General features: G+C 40.2%; 1 protein-coding gene across 5 annotated transcripts in view; it reads right to left on the bottom strand.

Annotated features, from left to right (window-relative positions):
• Positions 1–22,648, bottom strand: part of PGCKA1 (PDCD10 and GCKIII kinases associated 1) — a 43,138-nt gene that overhangs the window by 11,079 nt on the left and 9,411 nt on the right. For 4 of the 5 annotated variants that reach the window (XM_085545588.1, XM_085545589.1, XM_085545590.1 and 1 more), the window contains 2 exons: positions 11,429–11,519; positions 8,690–8,744 (listed from right to left, as the gene is read on the bottom strand). In XM_085545588.1, the coding sequence (XP_085401714.1) occupies positions 8,690–8,744; positions 11,429–11,465 (92 nt within the window). In that variant the 5' untranslated portion in view covers positions 11,466–11,519. Of the gene's footprint in view, positions 1–8,689; positions 8,745–11,428; positions 11,520–22,648 lie in introns of those variants that run through there. The other variant, XM_085545591.1, reaches the window with a different exon arrangement.

The following is a 22,648-nucleotide window of genomic DNA, read 5'->3' on the forward strand; positions in this document are numbered from 1 at the left end:
AAGTTGCAACTGCTTCTGTGGGTGCAGCTTGTTTTATCTCCCTGTTTTGAGAGTGGCAGACACTGTGTTTCAGGGCAAGGAATGTCAGCGTTTGCCAGGAAGAGCCTTGTGCTATCCTGCCAGCACAAGGTTATTGCCAAGGTTATACCTGCCCATCCTACCTTGCTCCTCCCTCTCAAATGTGCTCTTCTCATTACTTGACAAACAAATCTGTGGAGCTGCTCAGGTCTACCAGATCCTTTTGTCCTCTGATGAGGCCTCATTTACCCACTGGACTATTTGCATCTATCTCCAATACAGCTAACTGAAGATAAGTTGTCAGAGGGGATCTGCTGAAGACTCTCATAAAACTTCTTTAGCCACAGTGGTAGTTTAGGGTAGTCAGCCTTAGTTATGTATCCCCACTGGTACTCTCTGCTTGCCCCTTTTCAAACCAATTCCTTGTTTTTCATCAGTAAATATCACCATTGCTTGAATGCAAATTATCCTTCTTACACATTATAATATAAGGAAAAAAAAAAAAAAAGAAGTATTAACAGTGTAACAGAACTGTAGCTGTTGAGAAGAATATTTACATATTTTTCAAAGATTATTCTGTTAGAATTGAAAGGGAGGGAATTGTGTGACACAGATGAGTCTCTTTCTTCTCCTTGGCTAAACTAAATAGAACTCAACTGTTTTCTGCTGTTCAGTGCAGTGGCCTGATTCCTTTTGTTTCTGTGGCGAAACTTTGGGTGATATTACATGCTAATACTGCACATAGCCAACAGCTTTACTTCAGTGATGGGGTAACTTGTATTCATTATGCTGTTTAGGGCATGAGGTTTAGGGTTGTTTCTGTTTGAGTGTAGGGACTTAAGGTTACTATTCTTATTCCCAATGGAGTCATGAAAGTGGTTTAAACTTGTAGGTTGTTTTTTTTTAATGTATGTTTTGAGTGCTAGGAAGTTTGCAAGAATAATAATTGACAAAAACTTGCACTTAGTGTCCTCATCCTGAGATCACATTAGCAGTAGACATTACTGTGTATGCAAAATAGTGCAAACTGTCTATTATATCCTTGGACTATTCATAACAGCATTCAAGGGAGAGTGCAATCTTCTAGCTGAGGGGTACAGTTGCAGTTCTGGTATTTCCCAAAACTGATAATTATCTCTGTATGTCCTAATACCAGCACAATTTACTGTATGGTTGACAAAGGCAACACATGCCAGTTGCTCCATGCCAGTGTAAATACCTTAGCTGGAATGGGGAGAGTCCGATTTGATGTAAATGCAACATGCACCACTTTCTTTCTTTACTGCCACTCACTTCCCATGCCTCCCATCTTCTTGTTGTGTTTTCATCAGGTCCTGATATTTCTACCCACACCTTGCTCCCTCACGTTCTTTGTTTTGTTCAGGCAGCTGTTTTGCATCAAACTTGAGATGTAGTGGCAGGCAGACCTTCAGGTAGATGTAGTGGTAGGAAGACCTTCCAGCCTGAATGCTGCCAGCACAATGTGAGCACACCTGCATTTGCTTGCAGGTGTTCTGGCTGAAGGGGAAAGTACTGAAAACTAGATGCTATCAGTTTTACAAAGGTGTTTTGTTTTGGGTTGTAACTATTGGCTATTGCCTAAGCAGATCTTCCACGAAGTGTGATATTATGCATAGCTATGTTAGGTCCTGCTACCTCCTCCCCAGAATGTCCTTGTAGCCAAATCAGCAAGGTCGGACAGGTCTTTTGCTTGCTCTAGTGGCTTTCTGATGCTGCTGGTCAGTGTGTCAAGTGCCTTGTTTTTGCTTCATAGATGTTGCCCTTACGCTTCATAGTGACAGCTTTCTCTACTCTCCCACATGCTTCTTATGGAAGAGATGTGCCCAACCTGGCATGCAAAGCCATTCTGCTCCCTTGATGGTGCTGAGCACCCGGCTTTAAGCCTGTCTTAATGCTTCCTCACTTTCCAGCATGTTATCCTGGCCTATGTTTGATAAAGGCTGCAATGCTGGAGGACTCAAGCTGCAGGCAGCAGCAGTGCTTGGCCCTGGGATGCATCCCTTGGCATCCTGCTCTTCATCTTGAAGCAGTGGGCTCTGCTGCTGCTGTCCTTTGAGAGGCATAGGAAACTTTTAACATGGGGTTGGATCATTCTTTTTTCCACCCTGCCAGCGTTTCTTACTTTAAAGCCATTCTTGTTCTATTTGTTCACTGACTAATCTCTGTGGTAGCTATAGGGCTTTTTCTTTAAACATCTCTGAAAAGGTGGAGCTCTCTGTGAGGCCCCTATTACTGTGGTTTAGAGCCCATGCTGCCTATGGAGCACGACTTAGAGGTGATCTCTGTGTGTTCTTTTTCCTGTTATCTTCTTTTCAATTGATTTTAAATATTTATAAGGCCTTAAGGGAAATGTGTGCTCTCTTACTAGTTCCTCATCACTCACACCATTTGGTCACAGAGCATTTCCCTACCCATTATTTACCATACAAAATGTTTGTTTTATTTTCAATGATTAAAAAGAAGAGTTGGGTAAAGGGCAAAACTCTCACAACCATTAGCCAGTTTGCACAAAGGAAAAACAAATATAGCTTGCAGCATAAAAACATTCATTTCCTCCTCAGCCCAGCTTATTTGCTATATCTGTTTTTCCCAAGCTTACATCACTCTGATGATGTTTAAGCTACTGACATTTATATTTCCAGTCCTTTAAAGTTGTTAATTCTATATATCATAATAATTTGTTCTGTTGAGATACCTAAAACCCCAAATTGTGTTCAGGACCATATTGTGAAGGCACAGACATAGAAATGCATTGTTTCTCAAGGAATGTATGGTGGGAATATGTGTCAAGGTAACGAAAAAAGGGTGTGATAAGCAGATGGTTGTGTACGTGTGAAAGAAGCAATCAGCAGAGAAACTATATTTGATTCAGTAATTGTGTTAAACTTGGCGGTGCAGAGATCTGTGTTTGGGGACACAGCTGGAGTCTCAAAATAGCTGTAGCCAATTTTATGCAACTAAGAGTCTCACTGAAGTGTCTCTTTGCAACTTTGTACTTTGGAGAATGAATTCGTGGATTTCATCCCTTGGTCTGAAAATCCCTGTTGTATTTGATGTCTTTTTAAATCGCTGAAAATAGAAGTAGACTTAGAAACAGGTACGGAGCCTTCTGTGCAGCACGCTGCCCAGGCTGTGACTTTGATAGCTGTGAGACATGGCTTTGAGGCAGAGGGTTAAATGGGACCAGGGCTGCTAATTTATTAATTTAAGAAGCAATTTACTAACCCTTTGGATACTATGTCATCTCTGTTTCCTTGGTGGTTTTGACTGGAGGTTGTAGTGGCTGCTATGTTTTAGATTGAGCGTGATGCTCTGAGACTATGTGAGATGTGGCCTTAATCCTCCTGCCAGGATTTGTAGCCTCAGTAGCCCTGTAATGTTTCAGTTCACAGGAATTTTGATAGAGCTGCATCCTAAAGCAAAGGATTCACAAGGTCTCTGTTGGTGGGAATCCAGTTGGGGCGCTTTTACTGTGGGCTTGCATGCACGTGAACACTTGATTAAAACCTTTTGCCTCTTGGACTCCCTGTTTTATCATGTATTTGGCTGAGCAGCCTTTTCTCATGCCTAATACAAATAGTCTGCTTACTTTATGGTTCCTAGATGGATTCAGCAGGAGATATTTTCTGACACCTGTCAAGATGACATGAGTTCTGCCTACAGCCATCAGAACATCTTTAGTTAGCCAGAAAGACACTAGCGGGCTAGTGACACTAGTCCAGAAGGGACTGTGGGTTTCAGCTTTGGGTTTCGGTATTTGCAGTTCATCAAAGTACCACCAAGGTACTGGAATGAGCCCAAACAGTCATGAAGTTGAAATACTAAATCCAGTACCAATGCACTACTTAAAAAGCTCTTGGCTTGTGTAATATCCAATACACAGACCTCGGCTCAGTGAACTCGGAGTCTGAATGAGCTCAGAGGATAGGCTGTTTTTTATCTGTTAGCTAAAGAATCTAGGCTTCCTAGAGTAGCAGTGATATGGGTATAAACGGCATGGGCAGTTGATCTGTGGCTTTCCTTCTTGAGGACATAAATACTTTATAGGCCTTGTAGATTTGATGGAGCAAGTCTTTCAGGAGAAAAATATGACTCATTTTCCCCATTCATTCACTCTTATAGGCCAGCTCAAATTCAATTAGAATAAGCAGATTGTCATTGTCATGCCCTTAATCCTTACGCTAAATTACATGGCAGGTACTTGGATTGTAAAGAGAGGTATGGGTATAGATGAACAAGCAGGTCATAAACTGGGAACACAGCCATGGCAGTCTAGATTTTTGTGTTCTAGACCTATGGAACCGATTTTCTTTAATTACTAGTAAAACTGTCTTATTTCTTCCTATGTCTGAAAACACAGCTACTGAAGTTCTGGTTATGAAATTCAAGTGGTTGTTTATCTTCTGCCTTGGGGACTTCTCGAGGGACCAGTCGGAAGCCATAGTACAAAGAATTTGGTTAGATGAAGGAGGAAAAGTGCACGGCAATTGATGTATGCCATCAGTGTCCCAGTTCCATTTTTTAAAGTTTATTTTAGAAAACAAGGGAGCTTATAAAAATGTTGCAGTAAAAATAAAACATTGTAATTTAGAAACTTTGTTCTGTGTTCACACCATCTGAGTGTTATCTGTTAAAAACTGGGTTTTATTTTATTTTATATTTTTTTTGCTCGTAAACATTTCTGAACTATTTGAATATATACCAAAATACGTCTCTGTTCCCTATCTTCTTGTATAGTTTCTATTCTGTACCTTCACAGAAGGCTTCTTCCTGGTTCTTGCTAGAAATATAGCTTCAGATATTATCTAATGAAGTCCTTGGTGCACTGTACAAAGTGTTCTCCCCACTGTATCATCTGGAGGATTGAGCACCTGAAATCTGAACTGTTCTGTCTTCATTCATGATATTCTGTAACTTCTTCCCTGCCCTAAACATCCTGCAGACCATGAGTCTGTTACACTACATCCATGTCCTGTGGTGCACCCGTGAAGTGATCATATGCTGAAAGCAGTGGAGACCTTTTGGTTTCCCTCAAAGGATATTTTGATGAGTCTCTCAATTTAGTAATTTAAGACTAGTTATCATTTTCATTGGAAACTCTGGAGTTTTTACGTGTCCTTGTTCTTTGGACTTTTTCTTTTTTAGCTGATGTATGTACTGTATCTCCTGGCATAGAAGCTGCACACTGTTCAAAATTTGATGATTTTCTCCCCTAGTAGGTCCATCAGACCTATTTTATAAATATGAAGCAAATGATCTAAATTAAAGGTCTCTTGTGATAACTTTCTTACAGATGCTCCTAGTGCTGCATACGTTGCTGCAGAAGTTATCAGCCTCTGGGTTAAAGATGAAGTGAAGAAGAAAGGTTTAATAATGTTACAGGACTTGAGACGTTTAGGTCTCAAAGAGTAGACAGTGTAGGAGCATGGTGCTTGATTCAATATATTAAAAGTTGTGGTGATTTATATGAGCACTGAGAAAATTCCACAGTTGCTATGAGATGTCAGCTGCATTTGTTGAAGACAGCAATAGTTAAAAGACACAGCTGATGAAAGGTAAGATTTAGCTGAAATTGAGAAAAGGCAGGTGCTGAGATTGGAAAGGTACTTTTAAGGAAAACAACAGCATGTCAGGGTCTGAACTTCTATTCAGCCCCTGACAGACTTTCACAGCTTGCTCTGAAAGTAATGCCTCCTATTTACTTCGACAGAAATAACAGTAGATACAAAGAGTACAGTAACACTATTTGATGGGGCAAATTCTCAGCTACAATACACTACTTTTCAACATAGCCACCGTCATTAGTGATACATTTTTACCACCAGTTCCTTAGATACTCAACAGTTCAGGATCTGTGTAGCGGTGTGAATACAAAACAGATTCTCTCCTGGCTGTTTTATAACCATGATGTTACTTTGGTTTTCTGCACCTCACCAGAGGGGACATGGAGAATGCAAATAAGAACAGAATCTGCCTTTCAGAATATTTATTTCTTCTGGGTCTGAAGGAACCAGAAATTGCACATGTCAATTTTCTTTGTGGTACTGACAGGAAAGCAAACAAATCCTTTCACTTGAATTTAATGTCAGCACAACTGGCTGTGGAGCTGTTATTTTCTCTTCTGGCTCAGAAATCACTTTCCTTAGCCTTTCATTTGCAGAGTCAGCTGAAGACTTGGAGCTTGTTTAAATACAGAATATTTTCTAGATGTGGGTTGATTCTTAATAAATATTTTCTTTCTCTCTTTTGAACCTTCTGGAATAATTTCATTTTTAACGTGTCAGTTACATGTATGCTGAGATCAATGAAAAATTCTGCTGTGGAGAATGGAAAATACCGGGCAGTGAATGTCAAGGCTACATCCTACTGCCACAGGATGAAGTTTAGGGGAAAAAGTAGGCAAACCAGGCCACTATCTAGCTTTATGCAGTGGATGCTGTCATGTAGCTGCCACTAGCTTGCAGCATAGCAACACACTTTACACCAAGATTAATCAAGCTCTTGTGTCTTAGGTTTCATCTTTTGTCTGCTGGAGGCTGTTGCCTCTATCTGCCCGTGAGTTCCATGCTGCAGCAAAAACCAGGGAACAGCATACACAACAATCTTCAACAATAATCTGGGGGCTATCAGTAGAAGAACCTTTGATAATAAATGTAAGGCTCTGAAACTTTAGGTGATCTGGGGAACACTGTTCACAGAGGAAGAGATAGTAGAGTCCTCATGTTTTGAATTTCTCCCTTCCTCTCCCCCTTCCTCTCCCCCTTCCTCTCCCCCTTCCTCTCCCCCTTCCTCTCCCCCTTCCTCTCCCCCTTCCTCTCCCCCTTCCTCTCCCCCTTCCTCTCCCCCTTCCTCTCCCCCTTCCTCTCCCCCTTCCTCTCCCCCTTCCTCTCCCCCTTCCTCTCCCCCTTCCTCTCCCCCTTCCTCTCCCCCTTCCTCTCCCCCTTCCTCTCCCCCTTCCTCTCCCCCTTCCTCTCCCCCTTCCTCTCCCCCTTCCTCTCCCCCTTCCTCTCCCCCTTCCTCTCCCCCTTCCTCTCCCCCTTCCTCTCCCCCTTCCTCTCCCCCTTCCTCTCCCCCTTCCTCTCCCCCTTCCTCTCCCCCTTCCTCTCCCCCTTCCTCTCCCCCTTCCTCTCCCCCTTCCTCTCCCCCTTCCTCTCCCCCTTCCTCTCCCCCTTCCTCTCCCCCTTCCTCTCCCCCTTCCTCTCCCCCTTCCTCTCCCCCTTCCTCTCCCCCTTCCTCTCCCCCTTCCTCTCCCCCTTCCTCTCCCCCTTCCTCTCCCCCTTCCTCTCCCCCTTCCTCTCCCCCTTCCTCTCCCCCTTCCTCTCCCCCTTCCTCTCCCCCCCTTTTTTTTTTTTAAAAAGTTAAAAGTCAAATAGAATAAAACTTATGAAAGTAACAACTAAATGTAAGTGCACTTGCATATGAGTTAAGCTGTACCAACAGAACTGACATCCTGGCTTATTGAAAGCTTTCTGTTTGTTTGCAAAGCAATTTTGTGGATAGACAAACTGCTTTTTTTTTTTTTTTTATTTTAAATTTTATTTCTCTCTCACTCTTTTTTTTTTTTTTTTTTCCTCCCCATTGAATTTCTGGCAAAGGAGATAAAGAGATGCTGCTGGAATTTAGCAGGCCCTTATCCTTTAAGTATGTAATAGTTTTTTAGCTAAGGGAGCAATATTTTGGAAGTAGGCTCAGATGTCTGTGCAGATTGCTTCAAATAGCTATTGCATATATGCCTTTAGGCAGGATTAAGGCCAGGTAGGATATGTGATCTCAGCTGTGGTATTCAATTGTAGCTTTATGTCCTCAAAATCATTTTGTCCTGAATATTTCAAATACTTTTGGTTTGTTTACATCATCCCAAATATTGCTAGTGGCAGGCATTGAAGCGGTGGTGTACTTCTTCAGCATATCACCCTCTCTTAATACCAAGAAAATTGGATAAAGCCCTAAGCAGTTAGCGTGACTCAGTAATTCTAATCTAGTAAAACAAAAAAAAAAAAAAAAAAAAAAAAGAAAAAGAAGGAAAAAAAAGGAAACAGAAAAACAAAAACAAAAAACCCAACAACAACAAAAACAACACAGAAAAACAATAAATGGATGGTGGAACTTGCATTAAATTGTCAGGATATTAGGTTTGATCATTTAATGAAACAACCTGCAGCTTTTAGATCAGACACACAGTTAGAAATGTGCTTTCCTTTCCCTCTTCAGACAAATAAATTCTCTTGTTTTCCAATTCTCTTTTCCCCAGTACCTCTTCCCCCCCCATTTTGCACTTATTCTTCCCATCACCTTTTAACTTCCTTTCCACATTTTCTTCTTTTGTCATTTTACCCTTGTTAATTGATTTAGAATGAATCAACTTCATGTTCCTCTATCTCTTTTTTACAGTATTCAACTTATTCTAAACTTGAGAGTAGAAACGGGCAAGCTTTTATTTATTACAACCAAAATGTTAGGGATTGGAAAGAAACACAGTTCAGAACCTGTTCTGTCACTAGTGCTCGTAGCCATTAAACATCATTGGAAGACAAGGTACTGCACAGTGAAAGTGAATCCTGTGATACTGCCAGTTGTGGAATGCTGAGGTTGTGATAGTGAATGTCTAGATAGTCTTAAACCTACACTAGGAGTGCAAAAAACGTTTTACCTTTCAGGCTGTACTCCATCGACTGCTTGAAAGATCTGGTTTAAATGTCTTGATCCTGCAATAGTAAAGCAACAGTTTGTGAGTGATTTCTTCATGTGTCTGCGCAAGTATATTAATCTGAAGTGCAGGTTGTCTACTGCAAACTGTGTGGAAATATAACATCCTCCTCTTCATTCTGTAGTAATTTCTTAGTTTAGACAATGTTCAAACAAATCACTTGAGTAACACAACTCATCCCCTTGAGCTGGGCTGGAATGCTAACCTGCTTAACGTGAGCGTGAGCATGCTGGCTACAGTGGATTAGGGCTCATGTGAAATGTTTACGCGTTAAACAATAAAACAAGAAATTCTTCAAATATTATGGGATTACTTTTTCCTTTGCTGGCAGCCAGGATATTTATAGAATCTGCCAAAACATCAATGTATGCTTGTCAGAACTTTCTCCTCTGTTTTTTTATGAACTTTGAATTTAAGAAATGCCTCTGGCATTGTACCTAGCATTCAGGGTACCTGGTGAAGCTACTGATCTTGCAGATATGTGTGCTCCAGGCAAAATGGAAAATCCAGTGAGTTGTTTTCTATTAAGAATTTAGAGATAAATTCTCAAGGTAATGATGTAGTTAGAACTGAAACACTGTAGATGCTTTTTCTCCTTAAAAAAATATTAATATTTTCTGCATTTCTTGTAGGGATGGAATGTGGCCATATGTGCATGTGGATCTTCATGCACACCAACCTGTAATAAACATTAACTGTCAAGTCAGGGTCACACCTGTGAAATGGTAAATGCGTTTTCCTGTTGACCCCAGAACTTGTGCCTCATACCTTCTTTCTTTCTTAGCATCTCTCTGCTTGGGTATCTATAACTTGCAGATTATATTGCAGGCTTTGATTCCAAAGGTGGTCTTGCTCTACCAAGAAAAGCCTTGCAAGGCTTGTCTTGTAAATGCAACTTCTTTAAAGGCCTTGAGATCCCTTTCAGCAGAACTCTTTCAGCATCTAAGCATCTAGTTGAATCTTGAATTCAGCAGCTACAGGTAATGCGTCTGCTGGGGATTGTCAAGGCAACCTAATGGCCATTATTGTATATTTTGTGTACACTTTCCTTACAATTATACAGATCAGATTTGTGGTTGAACTCTGAGAAGCTCTCATAAAATTTCACTGCTTGCTTTCAATTTTTAGAGTACCCTCAGCTGTAGTGGTACTTAAACAGTCCCTGTTAGAATACAAAGTCGAGAAGAAAACAATACATAGCATTTGACCCACAGGTGATATGTAGAACGTTCTCTTAAATTTTTATTTATTTATTTATTTTTAAAGACTGACATATGACTGAAAACCAAAAGCATTCTGCTGAATTCAGCAGCTTGTGATTTAGGACCAAAATGAGGTGGCCCTGAGATCTGGTGTGAGTCATTGCTAAGGAGAGCCTGGGATCCTTTGATTCATTTCCCTGCTCTGTTGCCTTACAGCAAGTCACTTAACTTGTCTTGTATGCTACCATTCCACATCCTTCTCAGAGCCTAATGTTTGTGCAGCACTTTGGAGATTTATAGCCCTATTCAATCTTATTATAGTGTTGCAAAAGGTTGAGAGTGTTTCTGTGCATCTGTTAATGGTGCTGTTTGCACTTTAAGTAGACTAAGAATAAAGCTTATGAAGAATGAATCATTGTGCATTCCTGTCTTTAAGCAGCTTTTTATTGGGGGTCTTCTTGTATCTCTTTTTAACTTAATTATATTCTTATTTGCTACAGCTGTCATTATTTATTACAAAGAGGGTTTTTTCATTTAATTTTTTTTCCGATTTCTGATTTTTCTTACAGCATAGTTTTGACTAGCTGCCCTTATTTGCTTTGTGTATGCCATGTCCTAAATGAAATTAAAATGAAAAACAAGATCTTGCCATATGTTGAAAGGCTGCTAACAAAAGCAAAAGATGCATCCTGTACAATGCATTCTTGTCCCCGCTGAATTACTTCTGTCTGTTGAACAGATTCCGAAATAGTAGGTTAATTATAGGGTTTTCATTAGTTTGTATTTGAGTTTTCTAAAATTCCCTGGAAGTAAAAAGCAAAAAAGGAGAGCTGACAAAAGTCGTAGCTGTTGGTAAGTTGTAAGCTTAAGTATTTCAATCATGTCAAAAGATAACTGATTTCGTTGTTTTGTGATGTATGTCACTGGATTTTGATCCAAAGGTAAGAGTTTTTGTCTGTTTACTTTAAGGAAAAGCAGTGAATTGCTGGAACTGTTTGCCTGTAATATTAAAATAAGTGCTGAAATCTCAGCATCAAAATGCTGTCTGTTTAACAGAATATGCACAGAAGCTGGATTTCAAGTGAATTGCTCATTTTCTCTGCGTCAGACAGGCTCAGACATAAATCAGTTTATGTTTGTACTTAAAAATATTTTCTTTTTGTTGTACTTGGTGCTTTATTCTCTTTTACTTGGTGATAGCTTGGAAAGTTGCTCTTATTCCTTCAAATTATACTCAGGCATCTTGACTAAACACTCCTTTTACCATCATCTTTGCTTAGCAACGTCCCTTTTGGGATATTCTTGGATACTTGTCTAGTGTGTACAACAGTGTTCATAAATCAAGGATTGTCACCATCTCCTGCTTTTTTATGCTGTTTAATACTTTTCATGTTATTGTTCTTGAGACAGTCTTCCATGCCTGTTCCCTTCAATGTAGGACACAACAAGAAGTGACCCAAGACTCTGGAACATAGCTTACCATATTGGTGCAGATTGTTCGAATACGTGAATAGCATCTATGTTCTTGTCATGGATCCAAGCAGCAAGAAGTTTTCACATTCCAGAATAACCTGGAATTTAAACAAGATCGTTAGGATTTGAGTACTTGCATTGTACATGCTTCTATGTGCATTTTCAATTTCATTTAGTTGCTGAAAAACATCCTATCTGGAAGCCATAATATCAAAATCTATGGGCAATACCCTAAACCTATTTTGGCATGGCCCCTGGGTGAAGTTAAGTGTATTCTCTTTGCTGAACAAAACCTTTTAGACACTGTGAGCAGATATTCCCAGATTTACCTTCTAGTTCTAATCAGCTGTCTACAGTGGTTTTAATATATGTCCTAAGATTTGCATTCCTCTCTCAGTTTCCTTTTATACTCTAATGGCTTAGGCCCTGCCCCATACATGCTTTGGTGGTTTTGTTCAAGTACTTTCTCTGCTGCAAATTGTGTAGTACAATAGCATTTTTGGGATCTTTTTAATCAGTTCTACTGATTAAATCATCTCAATTCAAATTTAGTAGAACAAACCTCTGATTTACATATGTTCTTAGTGTTTCTGCTCATGTGTTCCATGACAATTATTTACATATGGTTGTATTAATGTGCTGTGTCCTAAAGGAAAGCTGAAATGGATTTTGTATCAGGGATAGTGTATAAAATGTGGGCCCGCATTTGTTGATGATAAAACCACGGCTGATCTTGCTACACATGTAATTGAAGCCTCTAAGAGTCCATTGCAAGGTAATGAAGGGGAGAAATTTTGTGAAATCAAAGATTAATTTGAAAATCCCAAATTGACTCTGAGCATTAACAGAAATCAGAATAATCTCTCAACTCTGAAACTGTACACTTGTCTCCTAAGCTCTATAGGGATAAAGAAAACAGTAGTTCTTGGCCTACTGGGAAAATTGAGGAGGAAGAGAAGTGAATAGTCAGTTTCCTTTATGAAAAGTGCTTAAAAAGCAAAATCAGATTGAGTTTAGTTATTCTTCCAATTTTTTTAAATTCAAAGAGATCCTCAAGGCTTTTTATATATTTATACAAACACTGTTTCCTGAATTCTTTCATTATGCTTTTTGTAAATATAACTTGTCACTGAAAACATGAAGTGCGTAAACAAGCAAGACACCATGCGTCGATAGCATTTAAATAAACACTGTTTAATAATTCTTTGAAATCTATTGGAGCTCCTTGATCTGTGGGGAGCCTGAGTAGTAATGGAAAAGTTATGTCTTGATCCATAGATGAAAACAGGCTGTTGTCATCCAGAAGAGTGCTGTGACGTCACCATTTCATGGGTGCATGGGCTGAACTTCCACTTGCCAGCTTTATGAATTGAATTTTGCTCATTTTGCTATAAATTAAGAGGTCATAGAATGCTGGGTTTGTTTTGTTTTGTTTTGTTTGAATGGTGAGAAGCAATATACTCAAGCCCACATGGAGATTTCTGCAGAATTATCACTTTTTTATTAGCTGAGAGGCTTAGGATGCTGCTGTCTGTTTAATTGACCTTGTGGTCTGTTATCATGTGCTCACCAGTGACTGGATGCAGGTTTTTAGCCACAGCTATCTTTTAGTGAATACATTTATACCACTCGTGAAAAAAGGTATTTTTATGTTTTATTTGTTCCACTAATTTTGAAGTTTATGCCAGCTACTGTCAGTTTCTTCCTGGCAAATAATGATTATGAGCTGTTTTATGCGGTGCTATCTGTGCTCTTACCAGGCTTCTACCGAATCACAAATTGCAACAAAATAAATTGAATTTGTTTTATGAAGTTTTGTACAGACTCATAAAATATGTGGTTGGAAAAGGGTCCGGAGCTCATGTGACCCAACCTTTAGCTCAGTAGAAGTCAATAGAGGTCTAGAGCTTGTTGCAAGAATGTGCAGTGCCTAGGTTGAGCTCATTAATGCAGGGAAAGCTTTGATCTTTATTGGCAATGTCTGCAACAGCAACATATGCTGGGCAGGTAATAGTGTCAATACACTCTTCCTATGTTTGTGTAGTTCTTTATTAGCAAAAATGTCAGACGTCTAGGGTGAAAGTTCAGCATCCAAAGATTTCCATTTATGTAACAATTTCCTATTCTTAGGCTGGGTATTAAATGTGTTTTGATTGCCTACCTGCAGATTTCAACTCAAAAAGTTAGCAATCTGTATTTTATTTAAAGAATGTGGAAGAAAACATGAACATGATGTCTTGTTGGGTACTGGTATTTGTATGTATTGTACATGCTGTGACAATATTCTTCTAGAAGGTTCTAATCTATTTATTCTATTGCTGGCAATTTGTCTGCGTCTGTTGTTAATGAGATTTTTTTCTTCTCCATTATTACAATAGATTACACTGTTTCTCAGATACTGTGTTTTTTCTCAATATTTTTATTGTCAAGAGGAGAAAGGTAATGAATAGGCAAGCAAACCTACATAAGTGAGACCTTTCAGAGCTTCATCCCACAAGTTGCTTGAGCACAGAGATGTTCATAGAATCATAGAATCACCAAGGTAGGAAAAGACCTAAAAGATCATCCAGTCCAACCGTTCACCTATTACTAATAGCTCCCACTAAACCATGTCCCTCAACACAACATCCAGGTGCCCAATTCCTGCAGACAGTTTTCAGCCAGCAATGAGAAACCATGACAGCCTGACAGACAACTCACTGTATAGAGCACTTTCCTTTGTCTTTCTTTGTAGAAGCCAAGGACATTCAGCTTCTTATTTGATCAGAATCTCAGAAACCAACCTGCCTAGATACTTAAAAATTAATTAGGGGTGGTAAGAGCAAAACCAGCTTCTGGTTCCTGCAGCTGTCAGTGCCCATAAATCAGCTGTTTTTCCTTTTGAAACAGGACAAGAGCATGAATTTAATTAATGGGTTTGACTCACTCTGGAAACAAACAGTAGAGAAACAGCCCTCTCCACACCTTTCACAGATGCTGTAAACACAGAAATGTTATTGTGTATTTACTCAGGAGTATTTCCAGCATCATTGTTCTAGATACAGTTGAATGCCTCGGGCAGGTGGCAAGTCAGTGACTGCAGCAAATCCTTGTTCTTTGGACACCCAGCTCAGAGCTGTGAAGGAGCAGCAGGTTGGAAGAGTCCCCATCTTAGTTCCACCCCAGTTCTGCTCAACCAAAAGCATTAACAATGGTTGCTACAGAGTACTGTAGGGGAAAGCAGAAAGAGTGCGTTTTGTCCATTTCACATGGTTGGAAATTTAAATATAATATTAAAAACAATTAAATAGATTTATCCTGCCACTTTGCTAAACAAACAGAAAAGCTTTAGTTGTCCTTGCAGTGGATCATCAGGAATGTCTGACTGTGTTGTTTGTTTTTCCTTCTCTTATGTGTGAAGAGACACAGAAACTGTCAATCTTGATCAAACTCGTACTCAGTCCCGTAGTGAGCATCAGATCCCTTAGAAGTTGTGAAAGTGCCTGTTAGGGAGCTGCTACTGTGCAACATTTACATCCATCCAACATGGCTTCTGTCTCTTGAGTTAGAAGAATTAGCGTCTTCTAAAACTTTACACTTCTTAAAACTTCTGTCTCATTTCATATTATTCATAGTTGTAGCATTACAAAGTGTCAACTTTCATGGAAACCTTATTATATTCTTCTTTCTCTCAGTAATAAACTGCCTGGGCTGGTTATGCCAGGAAAATAATTTTATTTGCTCCATTTTGAATTAGTCCCCTTTTTGATCTGATCAAATGTTCCCTGGTATTTGTATTATATAACTCTAAATTACATAAAGGGATTATGTATTATCCCTTTAGTCTACAGTGAAGTGTATGTTTTCATTGCCTCTGTTTAGGCACAGGGAGAATTTTGGACAATGTATGCAGCTTTTATTTGTTTTTTGGGTTTTTTTTGGTTTTTTTTTCTGAAAAAATAGTTATTCAGAGCTTATTATTTGAACTCTTCTATATGGATTGGTATTTTGGTTAGTGCAGATGTTTCTGAGGGGCTGAGTTAATCTCATGGCAAATAAATTTGGAAAACAGTGGTGCTATATTCAAATACTGAAGGATAAACCTGAAAATAGTGAAAATGGTTGAATGTTGCCCTTTGTTCCCTGTGTTGACTACAGGTGCGAGAGTGGCCCGTAAGCTGCAGGAGCAGAATTCCATGCACTCTGCTGTGATTACCTGAACCCTGTATGATTGTCCCAGCACTATCAGTTCAAGTTGTTTTTCCTCTCTTTCTTTTTTGGCTTGACAGGGCCTGCCTGGGATTGAAGAATTGGGTATCCAAGTTTCAGAATAATGTTACTAAGACCCGTGATGAATGTATTTATGAATATTTATATAGAACTTAGGATTCAGAGTGAGTGTTGAGTGCAATCTGCTGTGCAACATAATGAGGCAAATCCTGAAACCTTTCTTCCTTTCTCTGACATTCTCATACTTTGAAAAGATCCACAGTCCTTGGCTTTTAAACGCTCTTGTCAAAACAAGAACATTCATAAACAAGTTCCAGTCAAAAAAAATGCAACTTCACTGCTCCATTCAAACACACAACTGTCCTGTGCAGACACCAACACTGGTAATTCTGGGAAAAGTTAAAGAATGCTGAACACCAGGTGACTCGGATGCTATGACTTTGTTATAAGAGTGCATTTTTTCATCTTGCTGTAGAATAAATATTTTATCTTTCTCATCTATATATATAACAGCTCCAACCAAAAGACATGAGCCATTTCTTAAGTTAACGTTAATGCTATACCTGGCAGCAGCACAACTACTGTGTAAAATCATCAGCCCAATTTCATCAGCACAGCTGTTTGTAAAGGCTATGTTGCATGCTCTGGGATATTACACAGGGATGACTGATAAAGTAAATCATCTTCTCTGCTGTTGGCCTCATCTCGTTATTGGATTAAGGCTGTTTTCAGAGTAGGGGAAGGTGGAAGAGGCTGTTTCTTGTATTTCTTTTTAACTAAGTTCACAGCAGGTATTAACGTGAACTGAATCTTATTGCAGCTTAACCTCCATATTGCATGTTCTGCCATGAATCCACAGCTCTTAGAACCTGTTTTTTTGTAAGCAGTATTCCCAGACACCCAGTCACCTCCCAGCCTATTTTCAGGCAGTGTTGATGAAGCGGCATCTAATTTAGTGACAGAAATTACAAAGGTTTCTGAAATGGCAACGTACTGTCATAAGCTCTGCAAAGAGCAATGGGGAGCCTCTTGTAGAAATGGAATTTCCCTCTATTCACATTTTTTCAGGATGTGGAAATGGATGACAATAAATCCTGGGCTATAATTTAGACAGTGAAAAGATTGCAAACTGACTCTATAAGCAGAAAAATCCCTTAAGTAAACACATTATATCTATAATCCTGTCAGTCAGGGATTATAGATTCAGTCAAAAACTAACTTATATAAATGGCTTAGTAATAAAGATTGTACTAATAGAGGTAAGGAACATACTGTGCTGAAGGCTAAGAAAATTGGGGAACCTCAATGAATGGTATTTCCTGTATAAGCTGATGTCTTAGCAAAATATTCTGAGCTACACACAATTCTTCTAGTACAATATTTGAGATAACTGTCACAGTGTAGATTTGTGGTTGAAAGCATCCCAGTGTGCTCAGCAGTCATTCACATATTTGGGTAACACGTAGCCTTTAAGGCCCAAACTTCAGTGTGTGACTTGTTCGCTGCAGCTCCCAGTTGTGTCAGTATCACACTGATGTAGCTAAGGGATGACTCGATGTGCAGTAGAGGCTCTTCAACTGACATTTTAAATATACACTGTGATCAAACACAGGTGTGGGTGCAAACTTTCCTGATCACTTTTGTTATATGTATATTTATATTCCTGTGGTGACTGTGTGGAAAGCCCTACATGACCAAAGTTAGTTTTTCTTGTTTTTTTTTTTTTTTTAAGCACACACTCTTCCAGATAGAAATCCAAGCTGTCACTGAAGGCCAGAAAGGGCCATTGCCAAAGCATTGCCAAAGCTCTGCCCTCTTCTGCTTTCCAGGTAGGCAGAATGCTGCATAAAACAGACCAGGACAAGCCTGCAGCAGAGCTGTTCTCCTGGGTGAGAAATCTAGGTGGTCTTGATAAACCCTAATGTGCACATAATAGCCTAAAAGGCAGATAAAATGCTGTTGAAGGTAACTTCAGGTCCATTTGCAAATTTTATCTTTAATTATAGCAATATTTTCATCCTCCAGCCAAATAAAAGCCTTGGAGGGTCCACCAGCAGTGAATCCTCCAAGCAAAGCAGGAAATAACAAGGATGAGGATTCTGAAAACATTTCCCTAGTGTGGTCTCTAAAGCCCTTTCAAAGTGGGTAGTGAAGGTGTTTTTCAAACTACTGCAATTCAATTAGGCTGACCTAATTCTTACTTTATTGTGCTACAGAATTCCACAGTGATACCGCTCAACTTTCTTAAGGTCACGTTGTGGCCCAGTTGAGACTTGGGCTACAGCACCACAGACTGTGGGAGCTTAAATACAGAAACTGCTGCTTGAATGGGTATCTTGTGTGCATCTTCCTCTGAGTGAAGAAAACTAAAAATGTTGTAGCCCAGAGCAAATGCTACTGGCTGTGACTGATGAAATTTATGCATGTTTTTAATTAAACAAAGTGGAAGCTACAGGCCCATTCTTCTATATCTTGTACCACTACCTTTGTGCTGAGTGCTCAGTGACTTATAAAATGGCACATAGTCTCACTGAGTGCCTATTGCTTAGTTGTGTGTATCACATCCCACGGCTTGTAGAATTGCTTATGTGTTTAAAGCACTTCTGTCTTGAAATAGAAATCCTTACTGGGCATTTCTTCAGCAGCATCTGTTTTCCTTATTTATCTTAATTAGAAACTGCTTTAAAATTCATTGACGACATCAACATTTGGATAAGATTATGGTGTAATGGTTCAGTGTTCCATGTCTGTGAAATACATAATACTTTTTGAATCACAAAATTACCTTTTCTTGCAACCTATTCCTTAATTTAAATTAATCCTATGAGAACAACTGTTCAAGCATCTATTTAAGACTGAAGCTTTGTTTGCCCACAGAAATGACACTGTTGTGAAGCAAGACTAAATTAATCAGAGTAAACCAATTTAAATCAGCACATCATTCTTATGTAGAAAATTTCTTCAGTTTAACTCTGCCAGCACATCATCACGCTTTGGTTATAGCTGTGTGTAGTATGCTTTCATCATTCTTTCCATGAGCTTCTCTGAGCAATGGGTTTGCCGAAGCGCATTGGAAGGCTGTCTGGTCCCTTAGTTTTTATGCTCCTTGTCAGGCTGCCTGATTTTCAAAGACATGAATTTCTGTGCTGGCTTGGAGCAGGGTACTAGTAAGAAGAGATGGGTGAAGTGACAAGAAAGTGTCTGAGTTTCTGATAGAGACCCAGATAGCCGGCCAGATTCTATCAAGTCCTGCCTTGTTCATGTCAGAATAACACCAGAATTCATTTCAGCTAGGATGGAATGGCAAATCTGCATTAAAATGTAGCCACTGCTTTCCTAACCCTCCTGCTGTCTGATGAAGTTTCAGACTACACAGCTCATAGTGAAAAGGTTAAAAAAGGGTCTGAGAAATATGACATTTTTGTCTATTAGAAAAAATAAGGTTTTTTTCACCCTACACTATCTGTATTCCTACCTCTTGAAATCCTTTAAATGTGTCAGTCTATCTTTTTTTAAATTTTCTGTGTGACAAAGCTTTCTACGCCAGAAGTGACATACGAAGACTTGCAGTGTAGCTTCCTGTCTCAGCTAAATTTCTGCAATGCTGAGCTGCTGTCATGAGACAGCTCTACTCCCACAAATTTCTTTGAGTTCTGCTGCATGTGTGAGAAAGAAAAATAAGGAAAGGTAAAATTTGCAATGGATAAGAGCACCCACTGGGAAACAAACAAACAACGAACAGAAAAAAATAAAGCAACAGTCTTCTGTGGCTTACTCTGAGGTCATGAGATGAGAGGAATCTGTGGAGCAGAAGCCTCTACACCTACTGAAACCATTGCACCACAGTAAGAGGCTGGCACGAGGGTGCCTGAGTGGTGTCCCCTAGGCATGGCCTCTGATTGCCACCAGCAGCTGCAGAAGGTTTTCCCTGAGAGATGAGAGGATGCAGAGGAAGCACTTCACTACTTTCTCTCTTTCTTCCTCAAGGTCTTTCCTTATTCAGGTTGCAATTAATAGTGAGAAAACAACAAGGGAGTTTGCAAAACAATCTGCTGTTTGATTTGTAACACAGGCACTGTTTTGACACTGTCTTAAAACCAGAGAAGAGAGGGAGTGGAAACCCATCATTATGATTGCAGCTCCTGTGAAGAAGCTGATTGCAGGTAGTGTTTTACAAAAGAAACAAAGCTTGGTTAGTTCAAACTACTTTGAATGATCCATGATAATATATTTTTGTTGATTGTTTTTTATTTTTCTGGTAGTAGAAAGTTATTCTGACATGAAAGAAATGTGGAAACTGGGGGACTCAGGCAAAATGTACTTCCTCCGGCAAAGCATAAGGAAACTTTCCGTCTCTAAGGAGAAGGAAACAGGTGGCAAACATTAATACTGGGGTAATTAGCAGTTATAGGTTGGGTGGAGCAATACTCATTGAGAACAGCTTTGTGATTAGGAGGTCTGACTAACGTCTGGCAGCCTATATGAGGCCCTGCCTTGGGTTCCTGCACTCTGTTGCCCCTGCTGCAATAGTTGGTTCTCTTGGAGGAGGACCTGCTGTGCAGCCAAACAATTTGCAATGATCTTGCAGTGCTGGTTAGGCGCCTAAGACACACATGTGCACCTTATATGATAACATCCTGAAGTTAACTGTTGCTTAGGATTTCAAATACTCATGGTTAAAGGGCCTCCTAAATCCAAAGAGATTAAAATTCAGAGCTTTTACTGCTCAGGGTGGCATAATCTTTACTGTTAGAGAAGCTGGGGCTGGGTGTTCTTCTGTACTGCTCCTGAAACAGGCAGATGCTCTAGCATGAAATCTTGGTCAAGTCTAGCGTGTGGAACTTTTTATTTAATCTGTAAATATTTAATGAGAGTATGTCTTATAGGTGACAGCCAAAGTAAGGTGGCCTTATCGCTTACAGTGCCTGCAGATGCTTCTGTAACACAAACAAGGAAATACTGTAAAAAAAAACAAAACACAACACAATGCATAGCCACCTCTCTTGTTAATGAGCTGATCTGCAAAGTACCTATAGCCTCTTTAAAAGGGGAAATCCTGTATGACAATGGTGCAACCTACTTCCTTGAACACTGTGGGCAGGGAGGGGTCCTAGCCCTAGGGGCAATAGGAGTTGGTAAGTTGTGCCTGGTGAGTGACACCTTGGGCTGGTCTTTGGGCAGCTCACCTGACTGCTTTAGAGAAGGTCATTCATGGAAAGTTTTGTGGCAATCAATTGCAATCTTTACTTCTGCAAGGGGATCTTCAAGTCTCCTGGAAAGCAAAAGAAATGCCTAGGGAAAGGAGAAAGTTCAAGCACCCCTTTGTTAGCAGGGCTTTCATAAGGGCTCATTGGCTCAAGTGCTGCCTTTTCTTTGTTTTGCATTTTGTTGGAGTAAAACCCCTGGTTTTTTTTTTGTTTTTTTTTTTGTTTTTTTTTTTTTCACTGGGAGAAAAATGTATTGACTCAGTGAATAAATGGATTTCTCAAATCAGGTTTTTCCAGGTTTTATAGAATCATAGAATGACAAGGCTGGAAAGGACCTTACAAGATCATCTAATCCAACTGTCCTCCCATTGCCCTTGCTACCACAAGCCACTAAACTATATCTTGGAGCTCCTTATTCAGACACATCTTGAACACTACCAGACAGTAACTCCTCCACCTCCCAGCATTCCATTTGCAGCCATTCCAGCACCTGACCACTCTGAGACAAAAAGTTTTTTCTGATGTCTCATCTAAACCTCCTCTGGTACAACTTATGGTCATTTCCTCGGGTCCTGTTTGTTGCCTGGGAGAAGAGGCCAAGTCCCTCCTTGTCACAACCTCCCTTCAGGAAGTTGTAGAGTGCAATGAGGTCTCCCCTGTACATCCTCTTCTCCAGACTAAATAATCCCAGCTCCCTGAGCCGCTCCTCATAAATCTTGTGCTCCAGACCCCTCACCAGTTTCATTGCCCTTCTCTGGACATGTTCCAGGGCCTTGATGTCTTTCTTGTAGTGAGGAGCCCAGAACTGAACACAGTACCTGAGGTGCAGCCTCACAAGAGCTGAGCACAGGGGATGATTAACTCTCCTCAAGCTCCTGTTGGCCACACTATTTCTAATGCAGGCCAGGATGCTGTTGGCCCATGTTCACCTGTGCATCAGCTAACATCCCCAGTTTCCTCTTCACAGTCATCCAGCCACTCAGCCTCCAAGCCTATAGCACAGCATAGGGTTATTGTGGCTGAAGTGCAGGACCCAGCACTTGGCCTTGTTGATCCTCATCCCACTAACCTCAGCCCAGCGATCCAGTCTATCCAGATCCCTCTGAAGGGCCTCCCTACCCTCAGGCAGATCAACACCACCTCCCGACTTGGTGTCACCTGCAAACTTACTGAGGGTACACTCAATTCCCTCACCTAGGTCATCAATGACAGTATTAAGCAAGATGGGCCCCAGTACCGATCCCTGGGGGACACCACCTGTAATGGGTCCCCAGCTGGACTTAACTCCATTAACCACTTGTTAACTCCCCAGCTGTTAAGTCTTGTTAAGTCCCCAGCTGGACTTAACTCCATTAACCACCTGTTGGGCATGACCCTCTAGCCAGTTCGTTACCCAAAGGACAGTATACCTGTCCAGGCCATAGGCAGTCAGTTTCCCCAGGAGAATACTGTGAGGGACAGTGTCAAAGGCTTTGCTGAAGTCTAGGTAGACTACATCAACAGTCTTTCCTTCATCTACCAGTCTGGTCACCCAGTTGTAGAAGGAGATAAGATTGGTCAAGCATGACCTGCCTTTCATGAACCATGATAATCTTGCCTTTGATGATCTTGCCTTTGTTTCTCCATGAGTGTATTATCTTTCTTTTTATTTTTCTTCTTAATCTTGCCTTATGATAATACTGCCTTTGTTTCTACCTGAGTGTGTTATTTTTCACACAAGAGGAAAGTAGTGAAATGTCTCTCTGTGTGGGAAGCTGGCATAAGAAGAGGGTGAAGGTAGTTCTGCAAACAGGCTTGTTTCACATACTGCC

This window comes from Coturnix japonica, chromosome 4 (assembly GCF_054131305.1).
Source record: "Coturnix japonica strain WE chromosome 4, WE-NBRP24, whole genome shotgun sequence".
Classification (NCBI taxonomy): Eukaryota; Metazoa; Chordata; class Aves; order Galliformes; family Phasianidae; genus Coturnix; species Coturnix japonica.